The 23865-nt window shown below is 50.0% G+C and overlaps 9 protein-coding genes across 9 annotated transcripts; 3 read left to right on the forward strand and 6 right to left on the reverse strand.

Moving 5' to 3' along the window:
- Positions 1-9: 9 nt before the first annotated feature.
- On the forward strand, positions 10-776 carry N7508_005071 (nucleolar protein 16; the record flags this gene model as incomplete). The annotated part of the gene is made up of 2 exons (XM_058463137.1): positions 10-137; positions 200-776. The coding sequence occupies 2 exons, from the start codon at positions 10-12 to the stop codon at positions 774-776; spliced, it is 705 nt and encodes a 234-aa protein (XP_058319615.1).
- A 213-nt stretch (positions 777-989) lies between these two features.
- N7508_005072 (PEX28-32 family peroxisomal membrane protein) lies at positions 990-2712 on the reverse strand (the record flags this gene model as incomplete). Its single annotated transcript, XM_058463138.1, has 3 exons — positions 990-2298; positions 2350-2487; positions 2564-2712. The coding sequence occupies 3 exons, from the start codon at positions 2710-2712 to the stop codon at positions 990-992; spliced, it is 1596 nt and encodes a 531-aa protein (XP_058319616.1).
- A 617-nt stretch (positions 2713-3329) lies between these two features.
- N7508_005073 (putative protein kinase) lies at positions 3330-8038 on the forward strand (the record flags this gene model as incomplete). Its single annotated transcript, XM_058463139.1, has 4 exons — positions 3330-3426; positions 3479-3674; positions 3756-7725; positions 7779-8038. The coding sequence occupies 4 exons, from the start codon at positions 3330-3332 to the stop codon at positions 7785-7787; spliced, it is 4272 nt and encodes a 1423-aa protein (XP_058319617.1). The 3' UTR covers positions 7788-8038.
- Positions 8039-8357: 319 nt separating this feature from the next.
- On the forward strand, positions 8358-9694 carry N7508_005074 (endoplasmic reticulum-Golgi intermediate compartment family protein; the record flags this gene model as incomplete). The annotated part of the gene is made up of 3 exons (XM_058463140.1): positions 8358-8445; positions 8504-9094; positions 9183-9694. 3 exons carry the CDS (start codon positions 8358-8360, stop codon positions 9692-9694), a joined length of 1191 nt encoding a protein of 396 aa, XP_058319618.1.
- Positions 9695-10034: 340 nt separating this feature from the next.
- On the reverse strand, positions 10035-12162 carry N7508_005075 (uncharacterized protein; the record flags this gene model as incomplete). Its single annotated transcript, XM_058463141.1, has 3 exons — positions 10035-11249; positions 11322-12047; positions 12106-12162. 3 exons carry the CDS (start codon positions 12160-12162, stop codon positions 10035-10037), a joined length of 1998 nt encoding a protein of 665 aa, XP_058319619.1.
- Positions 12163-13381: 1219 nt separating this feature from the next.
- Positions 13382-14434, reverse strand: N7508_005076 (RNA polymerase III-inhibiting protein MAF1; the record flags this gene model as incomplete). Its single annotated transcript, XM_058463142.1, has 2 exons — positions 13382-14368; positions 14429-14434. 2 exons carry the CDS (start codon positions 14432-14434, stop codon positions 13382-13384), a joined length of 993 nt encoding a protein of 330 aa, XP_058319620.1.
- A 535-nt stretch (positions 14435-14969) lies between these two features.
- N7508_005077 (AP-1 complex subunit sigma) lies at positions 14970-15753 on the reverse strand (the record flags this gene model as incomplete). Its single annotated transcript, XM_058463143.1, has 5 exons — positions 14970-15002; positions 15147-15421; positions 15483-15600; positions 15659-15692; positions 15743-15753. The coding sequence occupies 5 exons, from the start codon at positions 15751-15753 to the stop codon at positions 14970-14972; spliced, it is 471 nt and encodes a 156-aa protein (XP_058319621.1).
- A 1040-nt stretch (positions 15754-16793) lies between these two features.
- On the reverse strand, positions 16794-17417 carry N7508_005078 (MARVEL domain-containing protein; the record flags this gene model as incomplete). The annotated part of the gene is made up of 3 exons (XM_058463144.1): positions 16794-17006; positions 17059-17325; positions 17376-17417. 3 exons carry the CDS (start codon positions 17415-17417, stop codon positions 16794-16796), a joined length of 522 nt encoding a protein of 173 aa, XP_058319622.1.
- Positions 17418-20384: 2967 nt separating this feature from the next.
- On the reverse strand, positions 20385-21230 carry N7508_005079 (uncharacterized protein; the record flags this gene model as incomplete). The annotated part of the gene is made up of 2 exons (XM_058463145.1): positions 20385-20635; positions 20687-21230. 2 exons carry the CDS (start codon positions 21228-21230, stop codon positions 20385-20387), a joined length of 795 nt encoding a protein of 264 aa, XP_058319623.1.
- Positions 21231-23865: the final 2635 nt, after the last annotated feature.

The raw sequence follows: 23865 nt of genomic DNA on the forward strand, positions 1-23865 counted from the left end.
ACATTCACAATGGGAAAGGTTTTGCAAAAGAAGAAGGCCCGCTCTGGGCGCTCCAAGGCCCGCGCGAAGGATAACCGCCTTAAGAGCGGCCACAAGAAGATCAATGTCCTGGGAAACCAGATCATCGCCGACAACTGGTATGCATGCAGTTGTTCCTGTTATATCTACCGCGAGTCGAAACTAATAACACATACTAAAGGGATCGCAACCTAACCTTGACCCAAAACTACCAGCGCCTTGGTTTGATGCACAAGCTGAACGCCCCGTCTGGTGGTCGCGAACGTCTTCCCGGCAAAGAAGAAGAATTCCCCGAGATCCAGAACTCGCTTCACATCAGAGGCAGTGCCAAGGAGGCCACGGGCAAGATTCAGCTCGGTGAGACAAGAGTCGAGCGTGACCCCGAAACTGGCAACATTCTGCGTGTCATCCACGACGACGCCGACAGCATCCAGGTTGCAGGCCGCCAGCACTCCCGCAAGAACCCCCTCAACGACCCTCTGAACGACATCTCCGACGGCGAGATCGAGAGCAACCCCCTCAAGGACTCGATTGTTGTAAAGCAACTCGAGCGCCAGGCTAATCAGGAGGACAAGACTGTTCGGGCTAAGAAGCCTCGGCACCAGAGCAAGCGTGAGGAGGAGTGGGTTCTGCGCTTGACCGAGAAGCACGGCGATAACTTTACTGCTATGGCTCGGGACCGCAAGCTTAACCCCATGCAGCAGAGTGAGGGTGATTTGCGGAGGAGGATTAACAAGTGGAAGAAGACTCAGGCTTGATCGGGCTTGTGTCTCTATATTTTTTATTCTGTGCATCCGGGTTGGGCGAGTCTGGCGTTATGTTCTTGTTTCTTCGGGGTTCTTTTGTCAAAAGTGCCTATCTACATGGATGTATGTGGATGTGAATGTCCCAAGCAGTATATATATTTGTTCAGTAATGGACGGCAGGCTGAGCTGCCACTTCTGAGTGATTTCACTATCTCGTAGTTCTGATTAATTACGGTTCAGCGATGACAGCGTCGAGTAGGTGAGAACTCCCGCCGGCGGAAGGCTGATTCGCTGCACTACTCGTACCCATCGGCGTCGTCTCCATTCTCCAACACCGAAGGATGCAGGGGTTCCTTCTTCCCAGTCCCGGCCAGAGGATTTGTTCTTTTCCTTATCCTTGCAAGACTTCTTTCTCTCTTTGGGCATAGGAGAATCCGTTGGTAGATCCCCGTAGGCCAACGGGAGCTCATCATCTGTATCCTGTGAACGGGCAGGGGGCAAGTCCCAAACCCAACCACCAACTTCATCGACAATAGCATTTCCTTCGGCGGTCACACCAGGCACTTCGAAACCAACTCCGGTGATCATACGCTCCACAACCCATTCACGACAGTCCAGGTCGAGTTCCCACTTCTTGCTCTTCCAGTTCCAACCAGATGGGGCCCGAACATCCTCAAAGAATCTGCATCCACGAGGACGATCCCCGGCAATGCGAGAAGGCGAGAGCGGGTCATATGGCGCGTGACTAAACAGGAAACTCTCCCACCCAGACTCTGACGTTCCTGCAGCCCGGTGTTGCACTTCAAAGATTTCTACCTCGCGCTCTTCCGGGTCTGTATCCAGCGAAATATCTGCGAGCTTTTCCAGTGAAGACATTGCTGCAGATGGATTTGCGGGCATCGATGGAAACCCATCTGAGGTTTTCTCATCGCCCGCAGCTGAGTCCGTGTCTAAGGACTCGCCAGCCATGTCTTGCATCAGGTCCCCAAAAAATTGCTGGACAGTTGGGTGAATCGATAGAATCGCCGCATTTCCACCGACTAGTAGGACAAGCTTCACGGGCAAGAGATGCGCGCTGATGAACAATACCACAGTAGCCACCGTGCAGCCCAAGAAAAGAGCCGACGAGAGCTTCTCATTTGAGAAATTCGTCAGCGGTGCAACTACAGACACGGTTGCGTCGTGGACGTCTGAGAAGTCAGCCATGACGTTCTGAAGATCACGCATGTTCCGTAGAAAGTCCTTGGAGGTCTCTGGTGCTGGCTTGATAGTCCTTGCCGGTGCCAACGCTGGTCCATCATAAGAGTAGTACGGCGTAGTACTGGAAGTGGACGTATTTGGGGGTGGTGGGTGACGAGTCACAAAGGCCGGTACCATGATGAACAGCAAGAGAACCACCAAGGGAAGGATCAATAGTAGGCGGGGATCCAAGCAGATAAAAGAATAGACAAAAAGAAGCGAGATGGTATGAGTTGGTGTTTCCCATGTTAGCACCCGCTCAACCTGGCTCTGGAATAGAAACACCACGCCGATTCTATAGTAGCTTTAGTCTCGGTGGATACCCAACAGCATGTTTCAGTCCCACCTGGCATTGAAACGACGGAAATTGTTTGCCATCACCGGTAAACTAAAGGCCGGTTTCTTAGGGGACGACGCATAGGCCTTGTCTCCTGAGTCGGTTTTATCCTCATCATCGTCTTTGGGGATGACTTGTTGGAGGAGCCTAGGATCGTCAGTAGGTGTTTCTACACGTTCCGAGATATAGCAAAAAAAGAGATATAGAGGCTTTTATTACATACTTTGTGAACAAACGATCTTGAAGCGAGTTTTTGGATAGCGAGGACGACCTCGAGTGCGTGCTGTCTGGCGAGCCCGGCCTATCACTCTTCGATTTAGAAAGAGATGCCCGTGGCTCATCCCGGGGAGTCGGGGGCATGAATTCATCCATAGAAGTTGAGCTTCATAGGCATATCAAAGGGAGGGATGAAGGAAGAGAAGACGCGAAGATCCGGCTATTCGTCCACGGGTTTATTGTCCATGTGAAGGTGCCGATCTGGGGGAGGCTGACATAAGCACTGTTTGCATCAGGGGACGTTGATGCTTCTTTTTTTGAGGTTTCGCTTCTTTCCTTTAATTCTGATCTTGGGTCTTGGTCTTTTGATCTTTGATCTTTGATCTTTCCTTTTTTACTCTGTACTGTCTACTGTGTATAAAAATCATCTCTGAGACGGGCTTTGTTTTGTTCTTAACCCCCCCAATTGTCTCTTTTTCCACCGCCTTGGACTTGCCCCAGCAACCCTCGAAGCTCCAAAATTATTTCGTGCCAGGTTCGGATCAAAGAGAACTTGACCTGGGACTGCCTTTTCTCTAATCTACTCGCGATGGACCGGTAACTGTTGTCCGGGTCGCGCGACGGTGCTCAAATTTCTCCCCTATTCTGTTTCTTGAGACCTCGCACTTCTCCTGAATGCAATTGCGACTCCCTGGCACGGTCCAGTTCTTTTTTTTTCTTCAACGAGTTGACGATCCTCCTTTCACACCGGAGAACACATGGATTTACGAACAATGTCGGCAAAACCGCAAACACCGGGGAGGGGTCAAGCGCGGGCAGAGCAGTCCCGAGCCTCCAATGCCTCAAGGAATGATGATTCAGGGTCTGGAGGTATGTTTCGATGTCCCATGAGGTGCAACTTGACGCTGACCTTTTTAAACAGCAGAGGCTCCGGCCCGCCGACGCTTGCAAAAGTCGGCTTCAACCAATTTCCCCTCAAATTCATCCACCGATTTTGACGCCCAATACTCAAAAGGGGTTGCTGGTCCGCGCGCAGGTGGGATGGGTAGGAGAAGACTTTCAATTCGAGACCAAAAAGTCCCACAAGGTCCGCGACCGCAGGAGGCTTCACGATGGAGGTATGTTTCCTCCACGTTCTGTCCTCATAAACAGGGCATCCGTTTGTGGTGATCTTCTGGCTAATGACCACCACCAAACAGCAAACCAACCGGTTCATACGCTCATTCTGGAACATCGTCAATTGACTCTACAAACGACTCGAATAAAGGTTTAAACCTTCGATCTACCAGTGTTGGAAACCTCGCGAAATTGGACGCCAACCAAACACCCCCAGACAATATGGATTTCCTAGCGCCTGTCAACTTCGACGACTTTCACAATAGCATCATGGGCGAACCCAGCCTGAATCACTTTCCTATGCCTGGGCACGGCGGTGCAGAGAATCACGCGACTGGTCTTGGAGTAAATCCCTGGGCAGATCACACTTACAGCAACGTATCGGATCGCACACGAAATGCTTCTGCTCGCCGGAAGAGTGAAGTACAGCGTCCGAATGGCCAGGCCCCTTCCAACACAGGATTGACAGCATCCACTGCCAACAGTCGCTCTCGCCGCCAGAGTTTAGCCCAACCGACTGGCGGGACCAACACTGCTTCGCGGGGTTCACGCAAGTCGATCAGCTCGGGCGCATTTGCTCCTACAAATGCATCCGCAAGACGCGCCAGTCTAAGTGCCCGCAAGATCAGCACTGACACTACTACGCGAACGGATTCGAACTTCCTACGTCCTCGACTTCCAGAAACCAATCGCGATGAAACCAAGGTCCCATCCTCCGTTCGAAACTTAAAGGCAAAGTCATTCCAGCCCAGCCCGCGGGAACCCCCTGGACCGTTTTTAACTGCCTCCGGAGCTGTTGACCACACGCGATCATCCTCCACAAATGCTGTGAGGACCCCGATCAAGAACCCTGCCGGTGCCGCGGCTACGACACCTTCTTCGTCCTCTAAGCGTGCTTCTGTTATGCCGCCCCATGCAACGGGACTCGGCGCTCGTACCATTAGCCCTACTGATGCACGACGGATGAAGCGAATGTCAATGGCACCCCCTGCTCCTCCCATACCACATACACCACCTACCCAGACGGAACCACTCCCCGTCCGTCCTTTATCTTCAACCCAATCACCCTCTCAAATCCCGAGAAAAAGTGTCACGCCCTCTTCAAATCGAACTACGCCCGACCCAAATCGCAAGTCTTACAGTTCAGGGTTATCTGTCTCTTCGAGCACTAGTTATAACTCGGCGCGGAATTCGGGTAGCTCTCTCCAGAACCGTCTCTCGCAGAACTTTTCGTCCTCGCGACTTCCTACGCCGAAACCGCGTACCGAGCAATCAAGCTCCAATGGAGAAGAAGTACCACCTGTGCCAGCTATTCCAAAGGCCTACGAATCACCAAAGGGCGAATTGGATGCGCCTGTGTTCCCGGCCCCTAGAAAATCAAGTATTACGACAGATATTGGCCAGTTGAATATTTCACGGGATTCAGACTCTGATGCGCAGCTTGCACCAAAGACCGCGGAAGTTGAGCAACCTGATAATTCGACTGACAATGCTACAAAAACGCCCGACTCGCGGTCAAGGACCTCTACTGTTCTGGGTGGAAGGAAGGGCCTACAGCCTTTGAAACTCCCTCCTTTGAATTTGCTGCCTTTGGGCACGCCTATGGCAGCCAAGATTGATGCACTGAAGGACAGGGACAACGATGACCGAAAAGCCCACACCCCCTCCAACCAGGTCATGTCGAAGACGCCTAGTACTCCGATGACAGCATCCAAAGCAAATTTCTGGAGTTATCGCGACGAAGATGAGCATGTGCCTCTCACCCAAGCTCGAAGCAGCACCTCTCACTTTGCTGTCAGCTCATCAACAGCTGCTTTGCGGGCGTCGAGTAGTACCAGCGCGTTTGAATCTTTCGAAACGCCAAGTTCAACGCGTAACATCTCTCCCTATGCCTCGTACACGTTGCCCAAGAGCGGTGCCGACCTCAATCATCTCCGCCACCAGGCTAGTGGTGATTACTCGAGTCGGGTGCAAACACATAAATTGAACGGACCCCGGCCCCAAACTCAGAGTGCCATGTTCACCCCGGCGCCAGAACGACTCAGTCAGATATCAACACCTTCTGAGCCTGAAAGTGTGACTGCATCGAGCTCTTCGCTTCGGGATCGCCTCAAGGTTGCCCGTATTCGCAGCAACTCGAGAACGCAGAAAACGACCGAACCCGATTCTGACCCAGCCAAGTTCAACCACATGCCACCACCCAAGCTCCCGGCTTCTGCGACATGGAACAACCTGTCTTCAGCTAGCTCGACAAGCCCCAGTCTCAAGCCATCCTATCTCAATCCTCGGCGACAATCGTCCGTTTCCAGTGCGACAAACCCGGCTGCCCGGAAACCCAGTGTCAGCAGTGAGAAGAGCCTTCACCTGGAACCGAGTCCTTCAAACGAGTCTGGGGATAGCGATCGTCCTCAAAAGCGTGCAACAAGCACTTATATCTCTCCGGTACATAAAATGATCAGCAACGCCCGATCCAGTGCTGCAGCTGCTCCTCGGTCCACTGACACCAATATTGATCCTGATGTGGTGATTGCTGATGAGGAAATGAAGCGACTTGGATCTAAACGCAAGGACTTTGAAAAAGCAGCACGAGTGCTAGATGACTTGCGCCGTAAGGCTGGTCCAAAGGATCGTGTCAGTCCTGCCCAGGCTCTGAAAATGGCCAATCTCAACATCTTTGAGCGAGGCGAGATCATTGATTATCGTGATATCTTCTTCTGTGGTACTCAAACCGCCAAGAAGCATGTTGGTGACCTGCACTCTGGCGCAGCAAACTTTGGATATGATGATGACCGTGGCGACTACAACATCGTAATGGGCGACCATTTGGCTTACCGTTACGAGGTTGTGGATGTCTTGGGTAAGGGCAGCTTTGGACAAGTCGTGCGATGTGTCGATCACAAGACCGGCGCCCTTGTTGCGATTAAGATCATTCGTAACAAGAAGCGGTTCCATCAACAAGCTCTCATTGAGGTCAACCTCCTTCAAAAACTGAAAGAGTGGGATCCCAACGGGAAGCACAGTGTGGTCAACTTTACTCAAAGCTTCTACTTCCGTGGCCATCTCTGCATTTCCACAGAACTCCTTGGCATGAACCTTTACGAGTTCATCAAAGCACATGAATTCCGAGGCTTCTCGTTGAAATTAATCCGTGTTTTTACCAAGCAAATGCTGAGCAGTCTCGTTCTGTTGCACGCAAAGAAGGTGATCCATTGTGATTTGAAGCCCGAGAATGTCCTTCTCGTCCACCCAATGAACTCAGAGATCCGTGTCATCGACTTTGGTTCAAGTTGCTTCGAGAATGAAAAGGTCTATACCTATATTCAGAGTCGTTTCTACCGTTCCCCAGAGGTTATCCTTGGAATGTCTTACGGCATGCCCATTGATATGTGGAGTTTGGGTTGTATCTTGGCTGAGCTGTTCACCGGCTATCCCATTTTCCCAGGAGAGAATGAGCAAGAGCAGCTCGCCTGTATCATGGAAGTCTTTGGTCCTCCTGAGAAGCATTTGATCGAGAAGAGCTCCCGCAAAAAACTGTTCTTTGACTCTCTGGGCAAACCACGTCTTACTGTGTCCTCCAAGGGACGCCGGCGTCGTCCAAGCTCTAAGGAACTTCGGCAGGCACTGAAGTGTGACGATGAGGCCTTCCTTGACTTTATCACTCGCTGTCTCCGCTGGGACCCAGCTCGCCGGCTTTCGCCTCACGATGCACTGAAGCACGAGTTCATCACTGGAGTCAAAGCCCCTCCTCGACCTCGTATTTATGCATCAAACTCGCCCTCCAAGCGAGGGGCGACGTCCTCAAGTCGCCCGCTCCCTGATCCCCCAGGCACACTGAAGACCGGGACCTACACGCGCTCTCGTGATGTTTCTGGCACCTCCCCTGTCAAAGGCAGCAGCGGGAAACGCCACTCGACCATTAACGGTCCACCGTCCAGTCCCGCCAAGCGAGTGTCCAACAACACTACTGCTCAGGGCTCTGCACTTCCTCGTGTCTCCGCACGGAGTATCAGTGGAAGACCTGACCTCGCTACTGCGGCGGCCGCGACAAGCCTAGTGAGTTAGGCCAGGCAACGAAAGAGTCGAACGGGATGCTGACCAGCTGACAGAGGAAATGATTTCTTTGCATGTCTTTGATGAATGCTCTGTAATAATAACTTTTGTTTTTACGCTTTTTCCCTTCTATTGAACTTGCATCGGGTGGTTTGTGTCAGCATTTGTCTATCTGGTTTCGGAGGAACCCTTGAGATGCATGATTCATGTTAATACCCCCTTTTTGTGATTGCATTTGCATTGCGCCTATGATGACCTTGTGGAAGTCGATTGCTTATACCTTATCTTTGCTTATGCATTTCCCTTCGTTCCGTTTATAGCTGATGTTCGCATTCAGGTTGATGCCTGTGTACATTGTTATCTTTGCATCCCTTCAAGAGCGAAGCATGCTCCTGTAGAGCAATTTACGTTATGTGTTAGCTGTATCCCTGAATTAATGAGTGTCCGATTTCTTGGAATTATCAGATCTACGAACTTTAGAGAAATAATAAATAAGTAGATGTAACTATATTCGAGACAATGCCAAGCATGCAGGTACAAGTCACCTCGGAACGCGCAATCGGGCTACTTGGCCTCATCGTTATCTTAACTCCACTTCTCCAACTCTTCCTCTTCATGAAGCAATTGATCTCACAATGAATGGCTTCCACTCAAAAGGCCTGGACGAAGATGCCTTCGGAGAGAAGTCTAATCTAGCAGGTCTAAAGACCTTTGACGCTTTCCGTGAGTAACAAACAACTCCATATCCAGAGCCACCTCTCTAGACTAACAAAAACACCAGCCAAAACAAAATCATCCTACACAACCCCAACGCGCAGCGGCGGCGTATGGACCGTCCTGATCCTAATAGTCTGTACGGTCTTCAGCATAACAGAACTAAAAATATGGTGGCGCGGCACCGAACACCAACAATTCAGCGTTGAAAAAGGCGTCTCGCACGACCTCCAACTAAACCTCGACATAGTCGTCGACATGCCCTGCGACGAACTCCGCGTCAACATCCAAGACGCAGCCGGCGACCGCATCCTAGCAGGCGAGCTCCTCAAACGCGACAACACAAACTGGGACCTGTGGATGGCGAAGCGGAATTACGAGACCTACGCCGGCGCCCATGAATATCAGACCCTTTCCCATGAGGAGAGCGATCGTCTCGAGGAGCAGGAGGCTGATTCCCATGTTCGTCATGTCCTCGGTGAAGTGCGCCATAATCCATGGCGGAAGTTCCCTAAGGGTCCGCGTATGCGCAGAGGTGATGTGCCCAATGCTTGTCGCATTTATGGGAGTCTTGAGGGGAATAAGGTCCAGGGTGATTTCCATATCACGGCGAGAGGGCATGGATATCGTGAGGCTGGGGCGCATCTTGATCATTCGTGTATGTTTACCCTTTCCTCCACTACCATCGCCACCACCACCCACTCAAGAACGTCAAGAACCAAGACTAACACTAACATATTTAACAGCCTTCAACTTCTCCCACATGATCACGGAACTCTCCTTCGGCCCCCACTACCCAACTCTCCACAACCCCCTCGACAAAACAATCGCTGAAAGCGACTCCCACTACTACAAATTCCAATACTTCCTATCCGTCGTACCAACCCTCTACAGCAGAGGCAAAGGCGCACTAGACGCCTACACGCGCTCGCCCATGTCAACCGCCGCCCGCGCAGGTCGCAACACAGTCTTCACGAACCAGTACGCGGCAACGAGCCAGAGCGGCGCGATCCCCGAGTCGCCGATGGTTGTTCCGGGAATCTTCTTCAAGTATAACATTGAGCCGATTCTGCTGCTTGTTAGTGAGGAGCGCACTGGGTTCCTTGCTTTGCTGATTCGGTTGATTAATACTGTTTCTGGGGTTCTTGTTACTGGTGGGTGGATTTATCAGATCTCTACTTGGGTTGGGGAGGTTTGGGGAAGACGGAGGGGACGGTCTATGGAGGGTTATCTGACTGGAAAGTCTGCTTCTGACTGATTTAATCTTGCGGAGTGGTGAGTGCATTGGACTCGGTGGAGCGTGTTGGATTGATGCTTTCTTGTTTAGTTTGATTTGATCTGGGTTTAGTTTGTTGCATTTGCTTTCTATATTGGTGTTCATGAGATATCCTACAACACAATCTATGCATTAGGAGTTCTGTTCTGCCCTGCTTTGATCTGTTCTTTGCATAATCATTCAATTGTTCGAGAGGACCAGCTACAGTAAAGTTGAGCCTAGCCCACGTGGTATATAATAGCAGATCGTACATCCCATTCAATTCCACCCCGCTCCGCTCGCCATGTCAAAGTAACTCAGGATGAAACAAGTCAAGTCACGTTCAAACCTCAAAAATCTCACCCATGCCCACGCCAGCACCTTCAGCACCAGCCCGGCTATCAACCAAATCCAGTCTCCAGCCATTCCAGTCACGCAGCTTGCTCTTGATATCACGCATCCATTCAACGCGTTTGCGAGCCTCCTCTTCAGCTTGTGCACGGGCAAATGCATCCTCGTCGAATTCATCATCCAAATTTTCCTCGGACACAAGCTCGAGACTGCCACGTGTTCCCGGGGGATGGGGTGGGTTAGATGATGAAGCGCGAGCACGGTTTCCACCACCTCCTGTGAAGGCAGCAAAGCCGCTCGAGAGCACTGTCGAGAAGGAAGAGTGTTGTTGCTGACCCATGCTGCGGCGGCGGGCATGGTCAGGTCGTCCGCCGACAAGGTCAACGTCGTCAAATGAATTGGCTGCATCGCCGGAGCCGGGGGTAGGTCCGTCTTCTGGGTAGTGCTCGGACAGTTCCTGGCGCTTCTCTTGCCAGACACCGCGACGCAGATCGAAGACTTCGCCTTCCAGCTCGCGGATGCGACGCTCGAGACGCTGGCGTTCCTCGTCTTCGAGTTCATCCAGAGCGTCGTCGTCAGCGCCTCCGCTTGTTTCGCGGGTACGTACGCGGTCACGCTCTTCGCGAAGTCTAAGGTTCTCGTTCTCGATGCTGGCGAGCTTTTTGCGCGTAACGGTAATTTCCTTGTCGGTCTTCTCACTCTCGCGTTGGCGGGTCTGGTGTCGGGCCTCTGTTTCTTTGTGGAGATTGGCCATTGCCTGGAGCTTCTTGTCCAGAGTTTCGATCTTCTTTTCAAACTCAATCTTTTCGGCCTTGTGCTCTTCGATCTCACGTTGGAGATTCCTGATCAGTGTGTCGGTGGAGGTCTTGTCGACACCTTCCTTGGCTGCTTTCTCGGTAGCTCGCGTCAACGCCTGCTTGGTGTGTTCCAATTCGCTTTGGGACTTCTCCAGCTCTGTCTGGGCTTTCGTGGCCTTCTCCTTTAGCGCAGAAACCTGGGATTCATGTTCGTCGTTGGAAGAAGTCTGGGAAGTGATCTGAGCGCGCAAATTGGAGATCTCCAATTCCATAGCTTCAATCGTAGCCGACTTAGATTCAAGCTGACGAACAAGATCAGCCGGTGGCGACTCGGAAGTAGCACTAGCATTGCGATGCTGCCGCGTCTGGAGTTGTGAGTTTTGTCGCTGAAGAGAAGCAATCTCCTCGTTCTATTTCACAATCAGCACATACTCCACTCCACGCATAGACCGTGAAAAAAAAATACTTAAAAAAAAACTTACCAAAGCATCAATGCCAGCAGCCTTCTCCTCAGCCTTCTTCAACTTCTCCCTCAACTCAGCACTATCAACACTAGCCTCACGCAGATCCTCCACCTGCTCCTCAGTCTTGCGCCAGCGCGAAGTCGCATCCGAGAGGTCCTTCTCCAATCGTTTATTTTCCTTCTCGAGCTCTTCGATCTTCGTAGACTGTTTGCGGAACACTTCGTGGACAGACTCCCCATCTCCGGTCAGGGGCGGTAATGAAGCCCCCGGAGACTTGAGTGTTGCAGACGGGGAGGGGGACGCGCTGCCTTGTGAAACAGACGTCTTGCGGAACGACGAAGATCGCATCTTAGACTGAATTGATAAGGAGGCTTGGCGGCCATGGTTGGCGCGCGGTGTATCGAGGCGGACTGGTAGCGGCTCCGCGTCTGAGCCGGGAGATGTAGGCGCTGGAGGCATTGGTTCAACAGGTGATTCAACAGGCGCATCTGTCTCCGGCTGTTCTTGTGACTGCTGTGATTCTTCTGGTTGTTCCGCGGCTGCGGGGGTAGATTCCGTGGCCGGTTCATCCTGCGACTCTGGCTTCTCCTCCGCGGGGGTGTCGGATTTGGATGATGTTTCTGTAGTGGCGGGGGCATCTTCTGAAGGTTCGGCTTTGCTGGAGGCCTCTCCTTCCTTGGGTGTTTCTAATCCGGCGGTAGATGTCTTGCTGGCCTTCTTCTTTTTCTTTTGCATCTGGGCCACCTGCAAACAATGGATTGATTAGATGCCGGCACAACTGTTCCTCATGCGGGGGGCTTACCTTCTTCTTGGCGGCAGCCAGCTTCTCAGCCTTGATGCGCTCCTCGTCGTCGGCCATGATGGGATGCTTAATTGTAGTGAAATCGGGGATTGTGGATGGAGCAGAAGGGAGAGAATGGACAGCTTTCCCCAATCGCCGCACGGGCCACCTGTCTAATCTATGGCACAGCGAAGTATAGAAGTGAACATGCAAACAATGGCTTTTTTAATGCTCATTGATATGAGATTTGTATACAGCTATCTTAGTGAGATCTTCTATCTTTAACCAGTCAAGGTGAATTCTACGATATTCGACGCCGGAATGACCAACCGCGGTCTCCCTAGATATACCGTGAAACCGCCCACAATTCCCCAGGTCGAAGGGTGGTCACTCGTCATACGCGACAACGTTAACGAGCACGTCCAGATCATTGTATATGGCATATGCGTTGTTTGGGTCGTCAGTGCCGATTTATATGAGATCTGTCCCTTTGCGCCGATGAAGTTGGAAGCTGTCTGTCGCTGTGGATTTGGAGATCAGGGTGTGGGATGTGATTGCCTTTGCCTCCTGTGACGGCTGGTAATGGATTTCTCCAGTAACCTAGACGAGACCCTGGCGAAGGATCGTTAGAGGACATTGCAGTTCCACGCTGAGGATGGGGGCTCCAGGCGTATTCACTTCTGGTTAGGTCTCATAATAAGTGAGAGAGAGAGGGGGAGGGGGGAAACATACACACGATCCTCATCCCTGACAGGCTCTGGACACCCTGGGCACCGGAAGAGAAGGCACACTGCAATTGCCGTCATGCGTGAAAAGAGTGGAGTCTGTCTTGTGATGTTTTGTTACTTGATTGGGGGAATGAGTCTGTGGGGTAGAACTGCAGGCTGAGGAGGTTTGTATTTTGGGATCTTCGGTTTCGTCATGATGCTACAGTAACTGCATTAGTAAAGTATTACTTTAGCCTAGAGTACAGTCCGTAAGTAAGGCGAAAAATCAAAGGCACAGCATTGTTGTTATCAAGAAAATACACCCCAATAATATTAAACGTGGATGATATTAGGTAGTATGGACACAATCCAAGTAAAGCGTCAAGGGGCCATCATGTCAATGTTTGTTCATATCAACACCCCCCATAAGAAAAACATGCAAGTTGATTGCGCCGAAACCCCATAAAAAAGATATCATCCCAACGCCACCAGCTCAAAACTCAATCCGATCAACGGCATGAAATAGAAGACAGGCAAGAAACGAAGACTAGCAGCAAAGACCAGCAGCGAAGCAAAACACAAAAACAATGTTAGACCTCCATAGAGTCCGCAATTTCCTCACTCATGGCGCGGACCCTGCCCCGACGGGTAGTTGGCACATGGTCATCATCATCACTCAGCACGTAATGGTCAAACTCGTCCATGGGTCTAGTTGGCTTGGTGCGATCCATCTCATCGTCACTGTCACTGGCAATGAGAGTTGATCTGGCACGGTCTCCAAACCAGAATCGGGCGCGCTTGCTGGAACTGAGATCCGGTGTGAGGTATCCATCGTCGTAGGTCCGCTTGCCAGATGGTGTAGTCACCATCTCGTCGGGTGTATGGCTGAGGATTGGAATCGCGCGTAGATACATGTAGCAGACGCGCTTGCGGAGCGGGTTGAAGAAGAAGAAATGTAGACTCCAGATTGCTCCATCATCGGCGTCGGAGGGGTCTTCCTCGGGGGAATAGGAGTAAATTGAGCATTCCTTCAATGACATGTGCTCGTCTATCGTCTTCCATACGCGGGGACCCCAGGCGGACGATGAACCTGCGGTGTATGAGCCGGAAAGGGTGGCGGGGGATGAAGGAGATAGATCGATGTTCTCGCGCGGTCGCAGGTTGAGGAGTGTTGAATCGACCGTGTTCATGACGCGCTTGAGATTCCGCTCGCGTCGGAAATCAGTCGGTCTGAGTACATGAGAGAAGTCGTAATCCGGATGGCTTGCGTTTAATGTCGCGATCAAATAGGCAAACGTGCGTCGACTCGAATGGTCGCTCAGGGGGCCGAACGGACTGGATCGGGATAGGTTGAGTGTCTCGGCGGCATCATGTGCATTCGGGGGCGACAATGAAGCGGAAAAACGCAGCACTGATTCGTATTGCGCCTCGAGCGATTGTTCGATGTGGTTGTAGAGTTTCCGATCGGAGCGTGCTGCCTTGGTTGTGTAGATGTCGCATCCACCGACGATGTGGCAGTCGGCGGTATCGAAATTGAGAGAGCTGGTGACATCCTCAAACTCAGGCAGTGGAAGGAACTAAAGCGAAATTATGTTAACAAGACATCACATGGACTGAGTCGACTGATCATGACACACCTTCATCTTGGACTGGGGTAGTGGAGAACCCGAGATAAGGCGATAAGCCAGAGATGACGTGTCTGAGAGTGAGAATCAGGGGGGTTCAAGCGATTCGGAGAATCAAATAATCAAGGCGAGCTGAAGAGATGAAAAAGCGCCGAGGTGAGGTGATAACACGATGGCGGTGGGCGTAGGGCGGGTGGAGATGATGTGATGTCGGAGATAACCGCAAACAGGACTGGGGTAAGGGGGGAATCTGAACTACACCAAGTAGGCCGTCCTCTTTAAATAGAGGTTCAACTGAATAGAACGCAAGAATGAAAGGAATCAGGAGGGGACTGCAACTTGGGGATAACTGGGAAGTCTGGGAGGGGGATTCCGGCCGTCACGTGGATGCTGGCCAGTGAGAATCCGCACTGACCTCACGGGCAGCGAAACCATGGATCACTTGAGCTTCAGAGACCAACGCGGTGTAAGTTCTGCGAGATTTCATCTGAATCCTGAACATTTGTATTGATTAGTATAAGCGCCTATGTACTGAGCAAGAACCTGCTTGGCTCTACATGATCTTGGTAACCACATCTTCCTCAACCTGGGGAAGGTTAGCCCGGCTGAAACATGGCCATGGCTGGGAGTAGCCACGATGTAGCGCTTTTGTCTTGAGATCAAAGAGGGCTGAAAAGACAATGTACTACACCGTAACAGGGGTGTAAGGAATAGGGACAGGTAAACTCACCTCCATGTCTTCCAGACTGTCTTGCTGGCTGATACAGCGAAGAACATTCTTCTTGCTGGTCTCTTGCATTTCCCCCGCTATCAATAATTCATCCAGAATGAAGTATGCCTTTTGGAAGTTGAAGATAATGTCCAGCTCGCAGACGTTGCCATAGTATTTGTCCATCTGCTCCACGTATCGGTGCACCACTTCCAGGGTGATCAGTTCGTTGTCGGTTGAGGCACAGCCCGCGATGAAGAATAGGGAGGCATAACGGCGGTAAACGACTTTTGAGTCTAGCGAAAGAGTCCCGGTCAGCGGGATAGGGAAAGGGGTTGCGCGTGCGGAGAAAGTTACCTTTGTATTCGAGGAAGTTGCACATCCGCGTCCGGCGGGATAACACAAGTTGAGTCACATCTTTGATGATCTTGGCCTTCTCCTTGGGAGAGAGAGTGGTGAACCACTTTGCGAGGCGCTGCGAGGTTGCGTCAGTTTTGGGCCAGGTGTTAGTTGGGTGGGCGACGAGAACGCACCACTTTGCCCTGTCGGGAGAGCAGAATTAGATAGCTGGCAGGAATTAGTCTCTGGAGGCAATTGCAGGACTGAAGGGATCTCACTGGACAGGCATGTTGATGGTGATGCGAAAAGAAGGGATGGGGAAAGGTGTCAAGGCGGCTAGAAATTCTTTGGGTGGAGCGGAGGGGAGATTTGCCCCGCTGAGCCCTAGCTCGAGACAATTCAACAAGTTCAATAGAGACGGACTTGAATGGGACGAGATAGCTATTGTGAATTTTGATTCTGTGTCCTTTGCGCACGGGGCTCGAATGACTCAACCCCTCGCCTCCATGACGGCACTCACACTACCTAATGGGGTAAGCTGTATCTATGACAATTTCCTGGTTAATCAAGCTACAGCTTGTTTCTATACAATAAATAGGCCAATCTTACGGTCGGCTTTGTCACTTTCTTTCTACCTTGAGGACTATTCCCATATACTGCCTCGAAATCGACAGTGAGGCTTAATTAGGGCTATTATGGCACAGTGTCCCTTTCCTGCATGGTATCGCTGGTCACTGTCTTGATGAGGTACAAGCCTCTTCAAATAAGCATCCATTCAAGAAAAATACATCATATTCCTTCTGGATGATTGAATACCTAAGTCCGGTTCTGGAAGTGTGTACACGAGCAACTAGCACTTCGCGCGATAGGAGCAAGATATCCAAGTGTAGCAAAAGTTCAATTAAGTATGTAGACGTATCAACCCATAAGACATGCAGATGCAGCATAACAGTCTGAAATATCTCCAAAGATCAACTTCTCAGTCAACGCCAGCGCGAACGCCCAAGGCGATTAACCAAAACACAAATATTATTAATGGAATAAGTAATAGCACATTAACTATCAAACCCCCCCCCAAGGAGAACAAATGAAGGAACATTTGATGTTTTGAATCGATCCAGCCATGAAACGCAAAAGACAGATGCTCGAACTCGTGGATCGTACAACCAACCCTTCATCAAAACCCGACACCACCTTCTCAACGCCATTTACCGCATCTGTTACCATTATCAGATGTCACATTTTACCAGATAGCATACAACAGTCAAGCGAGAGCACAAGCTGCCCTGGCTCAATGCAGCATATACCATCTGCTTTCCATCAACCAGCTTAGACCTGGGCCATGCTAGGTCCACCGCGACGGCTACCAGTACGGCTACGCAGGTTGACAGTAGCAGCACGAGACATGAAGATAGAGACAACGACCGAGGCCATGTAACCTGCCCAGCCGAACCAGAGGAAGGCAACGGAGGCCTGGGCCTCACGGCAGCGCTTGGTCATGTTGTTAGAGCCGTTGGTGATCTCGTTGCTCTTGAGGTAATCCTGGGAAGAGAGTTAGTCTGTATAGCTTCTCTTTCTGGGTACATATACTTACGGTGTTGGTGCAAGAATGGCACTCGAGCTTGGCAGCCAAAGCAATAGCCGCACAGAAGAAGAAGACGCAGTTAAGAGCGTCAAGGACGATCATGATGATCGGGTGACCAGCCCAGTCAATGTTGAACGAGGCTGGAATCAGGTAGAACAGGGAGAGCATAGAGAACACCGACACGAAAATCGAGTAGTTCACCGTGGCGGGGTTGCCTGAGAACGAATCGGCAATCATGTTACCGATCAGGGCCATGATGAGAAGAGACCATAGGAACTGGAGCTTGTCAGAGCTAGTTTCAGACGCGTTCAAGCTATAAAGCTTACCTCCCAGGCTCGCAAGCCCAGCTGCACACCCTTCAGCGCCATAGTGAGATGTCGAAGTAGTATAGTATAGGTATAGATTAGATCTGGGTGCAAGGTGGTAAAGCACAAGCAAGAAAGCCAGGGATAGCAAGTTATAAGTCGGAAGCTCCGGAAAACGGTGACGATATGCAAAACCGCAAAAGTTAAAAGCTAAACTCGGCTACGTCATGCATTCGGGTTGAAGCGGCTGCTTATTGGAAACTTGGAGGAACGTTGCAGTCTAGTCGATGACAAAATGATTTGAAGACTCTGCATTTTACGTGGATTCGTTGGAATGTGCCTTGATCCTCGCATGCCAAGGAATTCAAAGAGAAAGACTTTGCGCTGCTTCTAATAAGAATGTCCATAGGGCGGTCATAGGGCATTCAAAAATAGTGTGGTTCCCCTCATTACGGTTGATCGCCAGTTCCACTCATCTCTCTATAGAGGGATCAGGAACAGTGCAATTTAGTGCCACATTGAACCTCTAAAAATGTGATACGATTACTGTAGCACAGTCCCGATGGATATGACACACAGAAGAATAAAATTATAGCAAGCAAAAAGAAACAGTGATACTAAAAAGTATCAGCAATAAAAAAGAAATCGTGGTTCCAGAGGGGGTCGAACCCTCGACTTTGGCGTTATTAGCACCACACTCTAACCAACTGAGTTATGGAACCCTTTTGATGAAGAATCAATCACATTTCCGCCAAATAAATCAGAACGATACTCTCATCCTACCAATGTATTATCCGAGGTCCACCGGTTGGCAGCTGCTACCTAGCAAAAGTCTGTCAACATATCCCCGATCTACTGGCACTGGCTTGAAATGCCAAGTTTTAGGATTGAAAGTCTTGTATTCTCAACGGTTATATTGTAATGCACATTTGTTTCAATAGGTTGGGGTTGATAAATAGTTACGGTGCGATCTATCATTCTAGAAAAGATATCATATCCCTCTGACAGCTCCACGCTGGTTGGACTCAGCAGGGCCAGCGTTACGTCTCTCAGAACACTTGTCAGAGCAGCTTACCCTGGAGCAGGTACGTATTGCGTGGGCTTGAAATTCATTTGATCAACCTTCCTTGCTTTCTCGATCATCCAACCTGACCTTGAAACACCGTGGATCACAAGCCACGGCAATTGCGGTCGCCTCATGTCAAGGCCATCGGCAGAAATATTTTAAAGTATTGGGTCTTGACTGGAGGATAGCGAGATGCCGCATATTTGAATGAGCCCGAGAAGAAGAGCATGACGGAAATCTTGATCTATGTGTTCTGCGAGGCTCTGGAGCGTGTTGTGTGGGCTCTACCCTGTTAGGCCACGGTCAGTTCTTTGGTGTAGTAGCTATGAAGAAGTAGTGTAACCACCTGAAAGACAAATACAGATTTCCATTCTTTATCTTAAGTCAAGCAAGGTTTCTGAATATTCTGGTATTTGACTAGTATTGTAATGGCTATGCAGGAATCTTCCTTCGAAATGAACCACCAATGTGCCAATCGTCAAAGAGTCGAAAAATACAGTTCGACGAATGACCCAAAAAATTCACCAAATGCCCCAAATGCCGGCTAATATCTCCATGCAGATCAACCCACAGCACGGAAGCTATGATATCATCAATTCGCACAGAGAGAAGAGCACAGAAACCATCAATGCAGGATGATCGAATTTACAATCCAATTTGCACGATCAACACCTCAAGAAAGGCCCAAGACATGTTCCTGATGTGTCCAGGGTCAAAGTAAGGGGTACATAATGTAAATATGTATGTCATAACACCGTGGGGAAATGATTGGCCTATAAATCCCCCGCGTTAGAGATCTAAATGGCAAGGTTACACAGGATGTTCACGCTTAAAGCTTGTAGATCCGGTGCAAGGCAAGGATTGATGAGCATTGAAAGTTGACAGTTGATTCAATGCTTGATATGGAAGTAGATACAGATTGATGGAGATGAAAGAGGCGATGGAGCGCTATGAAACATAGGATATATGAGATGAAACAAGATAAGAAAAGACGAAAAGAAAACACTAAGCACACCGGGATATTTGATACATCTTTCGGAGTTCATTGCAACAGCCACACAATCAAAATGTCTGTCCATCTATCTGCCAGTGTCTCAACCATTAATACCGACCTTCACGAGCGCCATATGATCTACAACTTCAACGCACAAGACAGCGACGATAGTCCAGAGAAATAGCGGTGAGATGTATTTCGACAACGCCCACCGGATCAACTATGCGATTCACGGTGGGCCGGTGGCTGGAAAGAAGAACTTTCAAACAGCCGAGTACCAATGCATACAACCTGGCGAGCTGCGGCAATGCAAGTGGCTCGAGGCGACTAAGACAATTCTTTCATTGATATATGGGATCCTGAATAAGGGGATCACCACGTTGTTGGGCTTTTCCAAAGGGCATTGAGAGAATGCCGAGGATGTCCATGATGATAAGGCCAATCCAGAGTATATAGAGATAGCGTGGGTTGACGAGGGTAGGGATTCGGATGGAGAGGCATATGAACGGGCAGATATCCTCGGAGCGTGGGGATCTGAAGCCTGTTCATGTAGCTTTGCCGACACTTTGAGTGTTGGCTCATGGCGCTTCATTGGCGACGATGATTTGGAGGCCCCGTCGCGGAGGGAGTACCATGAAGATGCCTTCGATGGTGTAGAGGGTACAGATCATCAGGTCTGTTAGAGTCCCCATGCATGGATCAATAGGCAATCTGGCCTGATGATCCATGTCAATCAACTAGTATTGCCGGTCGCATACCTGTCCTGTAGGATTCGGAGTACCAAGATGTAGACAGCGTTTGGAAGATATGGTGAAATTCATTCCAACACGTGTACACAACCAAGAGCCAATGGAAGAAACCGAGTGGGTACCTGGAGGTTTAGGCGGCGCGGCGCCAATGCCGACCGAGACCAGAGAGGATAAAGGAAAAAGGAACCGAGGATAGTCAAAGACCATCCTTCCGAGGCCAACTAATCATGGCCGCTCTTGGATGATCCACTCGAAGGAGCCTGAAGACATACAAGCTCGACCATGATATCGTCTGGGCTGTCGGGCGGTGCACTATTATATGAAGGTCCGCGACTAATGATTCCAACAGCGACCTGGTTGGCCTGCTGGCGAGCGTTCATGCCATCAATATACCACACCTGCCAAGGGAAGGCCCCAGAGCCAGGTGGCATCAAGGTAACATTCTGATCGGGGACGCGTTCTTTGGCGAAATCTAGCGAGGTATTAGTACCACACAGGTGATGTAGTCACGAATCGAACATACCCTGCACAGGAATAGATGCCACATCAAGAACAGGCGGTGGACAAGAAGGAAGCGGCGGAGGCTTCATCAACATCTGATTGAGAGCAACCTCCAGTGGCTTCGAATAATAATCACCCGAAAGAGCAAGGTGATAAATAGCCCGCTGTAAAACGCTCTTCAACTCACTGGAGCAATCAGAGCCCCAGATTCCATCACAGCCATTATTCGTACCAGACGGAGTGCCCGTCAGATTCCCGATGCGCATCCCAATCTCCGAAGTCCGATTCGAATCAACAGCGTCCCTGTTGATATTATTCTGGTATCCCAACCAAAAGGCCGTCTTGGTCATTGGGCCTTCGCCCTTGCCAGAGACACTCGCGTCGAAACCATAATACAGCGTGACAGGATCCGGGAAAAGCGGTTCGAGATCGAAACGAATGGCCGTCTGAGCCAGCGAGTCGATGCAGCCATTATTCCAGAAAGAGCAGAACTGAGCCGAGACGGTTGGGAGTAGTCCGACGATCAGCAAGAGGGGCGATATCGCCCAGAGTCCGTGGGAAGTCATGTCGGAGATTCCTGAGATAAGTCACCAAAGAGAGCGACCGCGGAGGCCCTCAATGTAATGATGAGCGAGAACCAGCAGGTTGCAAGCTCATCGTCTGTTGAAGTGAAGTGGAATAGAAAAAGGCTCCGTAATTTGGTTGCCAGCACCAATGGAAGAAAGAGTAGGTTGAAGAGAGAGTCGAGAGAAAAGGGAAGACACTTCCGACGTTGTTTCTCCGAGCATTCCTTGAAACTGGGCTGGTACCTGGCTAGTACCTGATGCAGGGTACTGAAGACCGGCAGGGGGCAGGTTTCTCGGAAGTACCTGGGAATCCCCCTAGAGGCCCCCGCATAGCACCAAAAAGGGAAAGAATTGACGGAGATCTCAGGGTTGCGCCAAACAGGGTCCAGCGCTTTTCCCTTGTGTATAAAGTGTTCTGATCTTTGCTGTTTTTGTTGAAGTGCAAGTTGATCTCCCATCTACATGATTTACATGACCTCATTTATTCTCGACATAACTTAACATATAAACATAAACATCCAAAGACTGAATATCTGGTATGTAAAATAAAATACACTAATTTTCAGGGTACCCCCATACAATACCAATACAGTCCAATATCTTTGCACTTCCACTTCCAAGTACCAACCCAGTATTAGTCCACTCAGTACAGTAGCCTACAAGTACAGTCCACTTACCACTCACTGCCTGCATGGAATGATCTGACGTAAGTCGGTATTTTCCCGCAGACTCTTCCGTCACAGGGCCTAAGACATCCCAATTGGCCTGTTTCAACAGTGGGCCAAGGGTCCTTGGCTGATTCGGCTACGCCTCTAGCGTGCCAATGTGTGTATCGCGCCTCCACCCACTGAACCATGACCCTGACCAGTCTTGGCAGCAATTTAGATGATTAATGGGGACATGCCTCGGGCTTTGACAGAACTCATTTCTGTGGAATGCCACCCTGTGACACGAAAATGGGGCATGCCACTTTCCCTTTCCCTATTCTTCTGTCACTAGGACTCCTTCGAAGTGTATCCATTTACCCTCAACTAGCCGGTGACCCGCTAGTCGGTCGTTAGCCTGACTAGCGTTGTCCATATATTATACGCTTTCCTTTACCCTTGGACCATACACTAATCCTGTCTAGGGCGAGGGTTACATAGAACAGGTTGTACGGTTTGTGCCCGAACCGTTTTTAATTCCGTTTAGCCGGAATGCTGGAGATAATGCTGTGTTTCTCCAATCTTGGCCCAGATAAGAGAAAGTTACAATATGTTCAGCTGGGACGTGCGCTGAAATTCACAATAATCAGAACCACTGTGACTTAGGGTTACTTGTAACACTACGAGTTTCCCGTACCTGTATTTCGGTGTGTACTTCGTATTCCGTAGAGTTATACGAACACGCTAATTTCGCCCTATCAGCAACTTGGCATTACACGCACTTGTACTCTGTACATTCGCCTAGCCAAACGCAATCTCCCAATGGCGTAGCGTATCATGTCTCTTGGATGCTGCCTCTCCGGACTAGCCCCTTCCCACCCTTGTGCCTTGATACCCTCCGTAGCACTGGAAGATCCCATGCTCAGTTCCCACATTCAGGATGCCTGTATGGCCAAAGTCCGATACTTGCTGGCCATCTTCTGCTGTTCCGTCGTATATGTAGTAATCTTTCTAGAGGGTTTATCGCAAAACTGGTTTGCGAATGTATTGTCGTCTAAATCTACGACAAATTCGCCGTCTGGAGACATCCATTCGACCAAGAAGAAAGTCCACTCTGGCGGGGGATGGGGCCTGGGACTATCTGGTTCACTTCGATGCGGGAATCCGGCTGTCAATTCGGAATATGTAGCCATCTTCGCTGTGGAAATATGGTGCTACCATTATGGACATCCAGTGATCTATGCTCCCCCCCCCCAGGTTGACTGACTCTATATCCTTCACTTGCCTTGTACTCCTAAGAGAGCCTCAAATAGAGAAGTGGGTGGTCATTATCAAAGAATATCTAATCATTTGTTTGGCCGCGGTATACGTGCATATCCGAGCCGCCAAGCCTCTGGACTTACTGCACCATTGAACCGTGGTTTAAGCGTCCAAGGCCATATAGGAATCAAATAAAAGGATAACAATAGATACACCTATAGTCTCTGTATCACAATTGTCATATTCTATGTCTGTACCGCGAAGACGGCTGTCTACATCTAGACTGTTGTGAAGAGAAAGAGGTATGATCTGATCGTCTGTACAGCGACTTTCCGGTCCCCACTCTTTTAATTACTAGACGTTAAACGCTGTGATATACTAAGCTTAAGACAAAGATCGTAGCAGCTTAGAGTGAAAGATGTCTAAGAACACATACTTTACCCCGGCTGATGTAGTTCATCTTAGGTGAGATGCGACCATTCTCAGGCTCCTGTTCTTCGGGATGAGCCTATTGGCTTTCTTCTTCAAAGGATCTGCATGGCTAGTAGCAGCCTTTTGTCCGATTTCTATATCAGGATAGCCTAGCCTCTTCTGTTGTATTAGATGCAGCTTAGCCGTGTCGATATTGAGGTATCTTGTTGACTGTCAATCGATGGCATGGCCTACATTGCCTGGATAGACACTATCAACAGACCTAGAAGCACATTCAACAAACAATGGGAATCAGATGA

Source organism: Penicillium antarcticum (assembly GCF_028974205.1).
Source record: "Penicillium antarcticum strain IBT 31339 chromosome Unknown utg000005l_segment0_segment0, whole genome shotgun sequence".
NCBI lineage: Eukaryota > Fungi > Ascomycota > Eurotiomycetes > Eurotiales > Aspergillaceae > Penicillium > Penicillium antarcticum.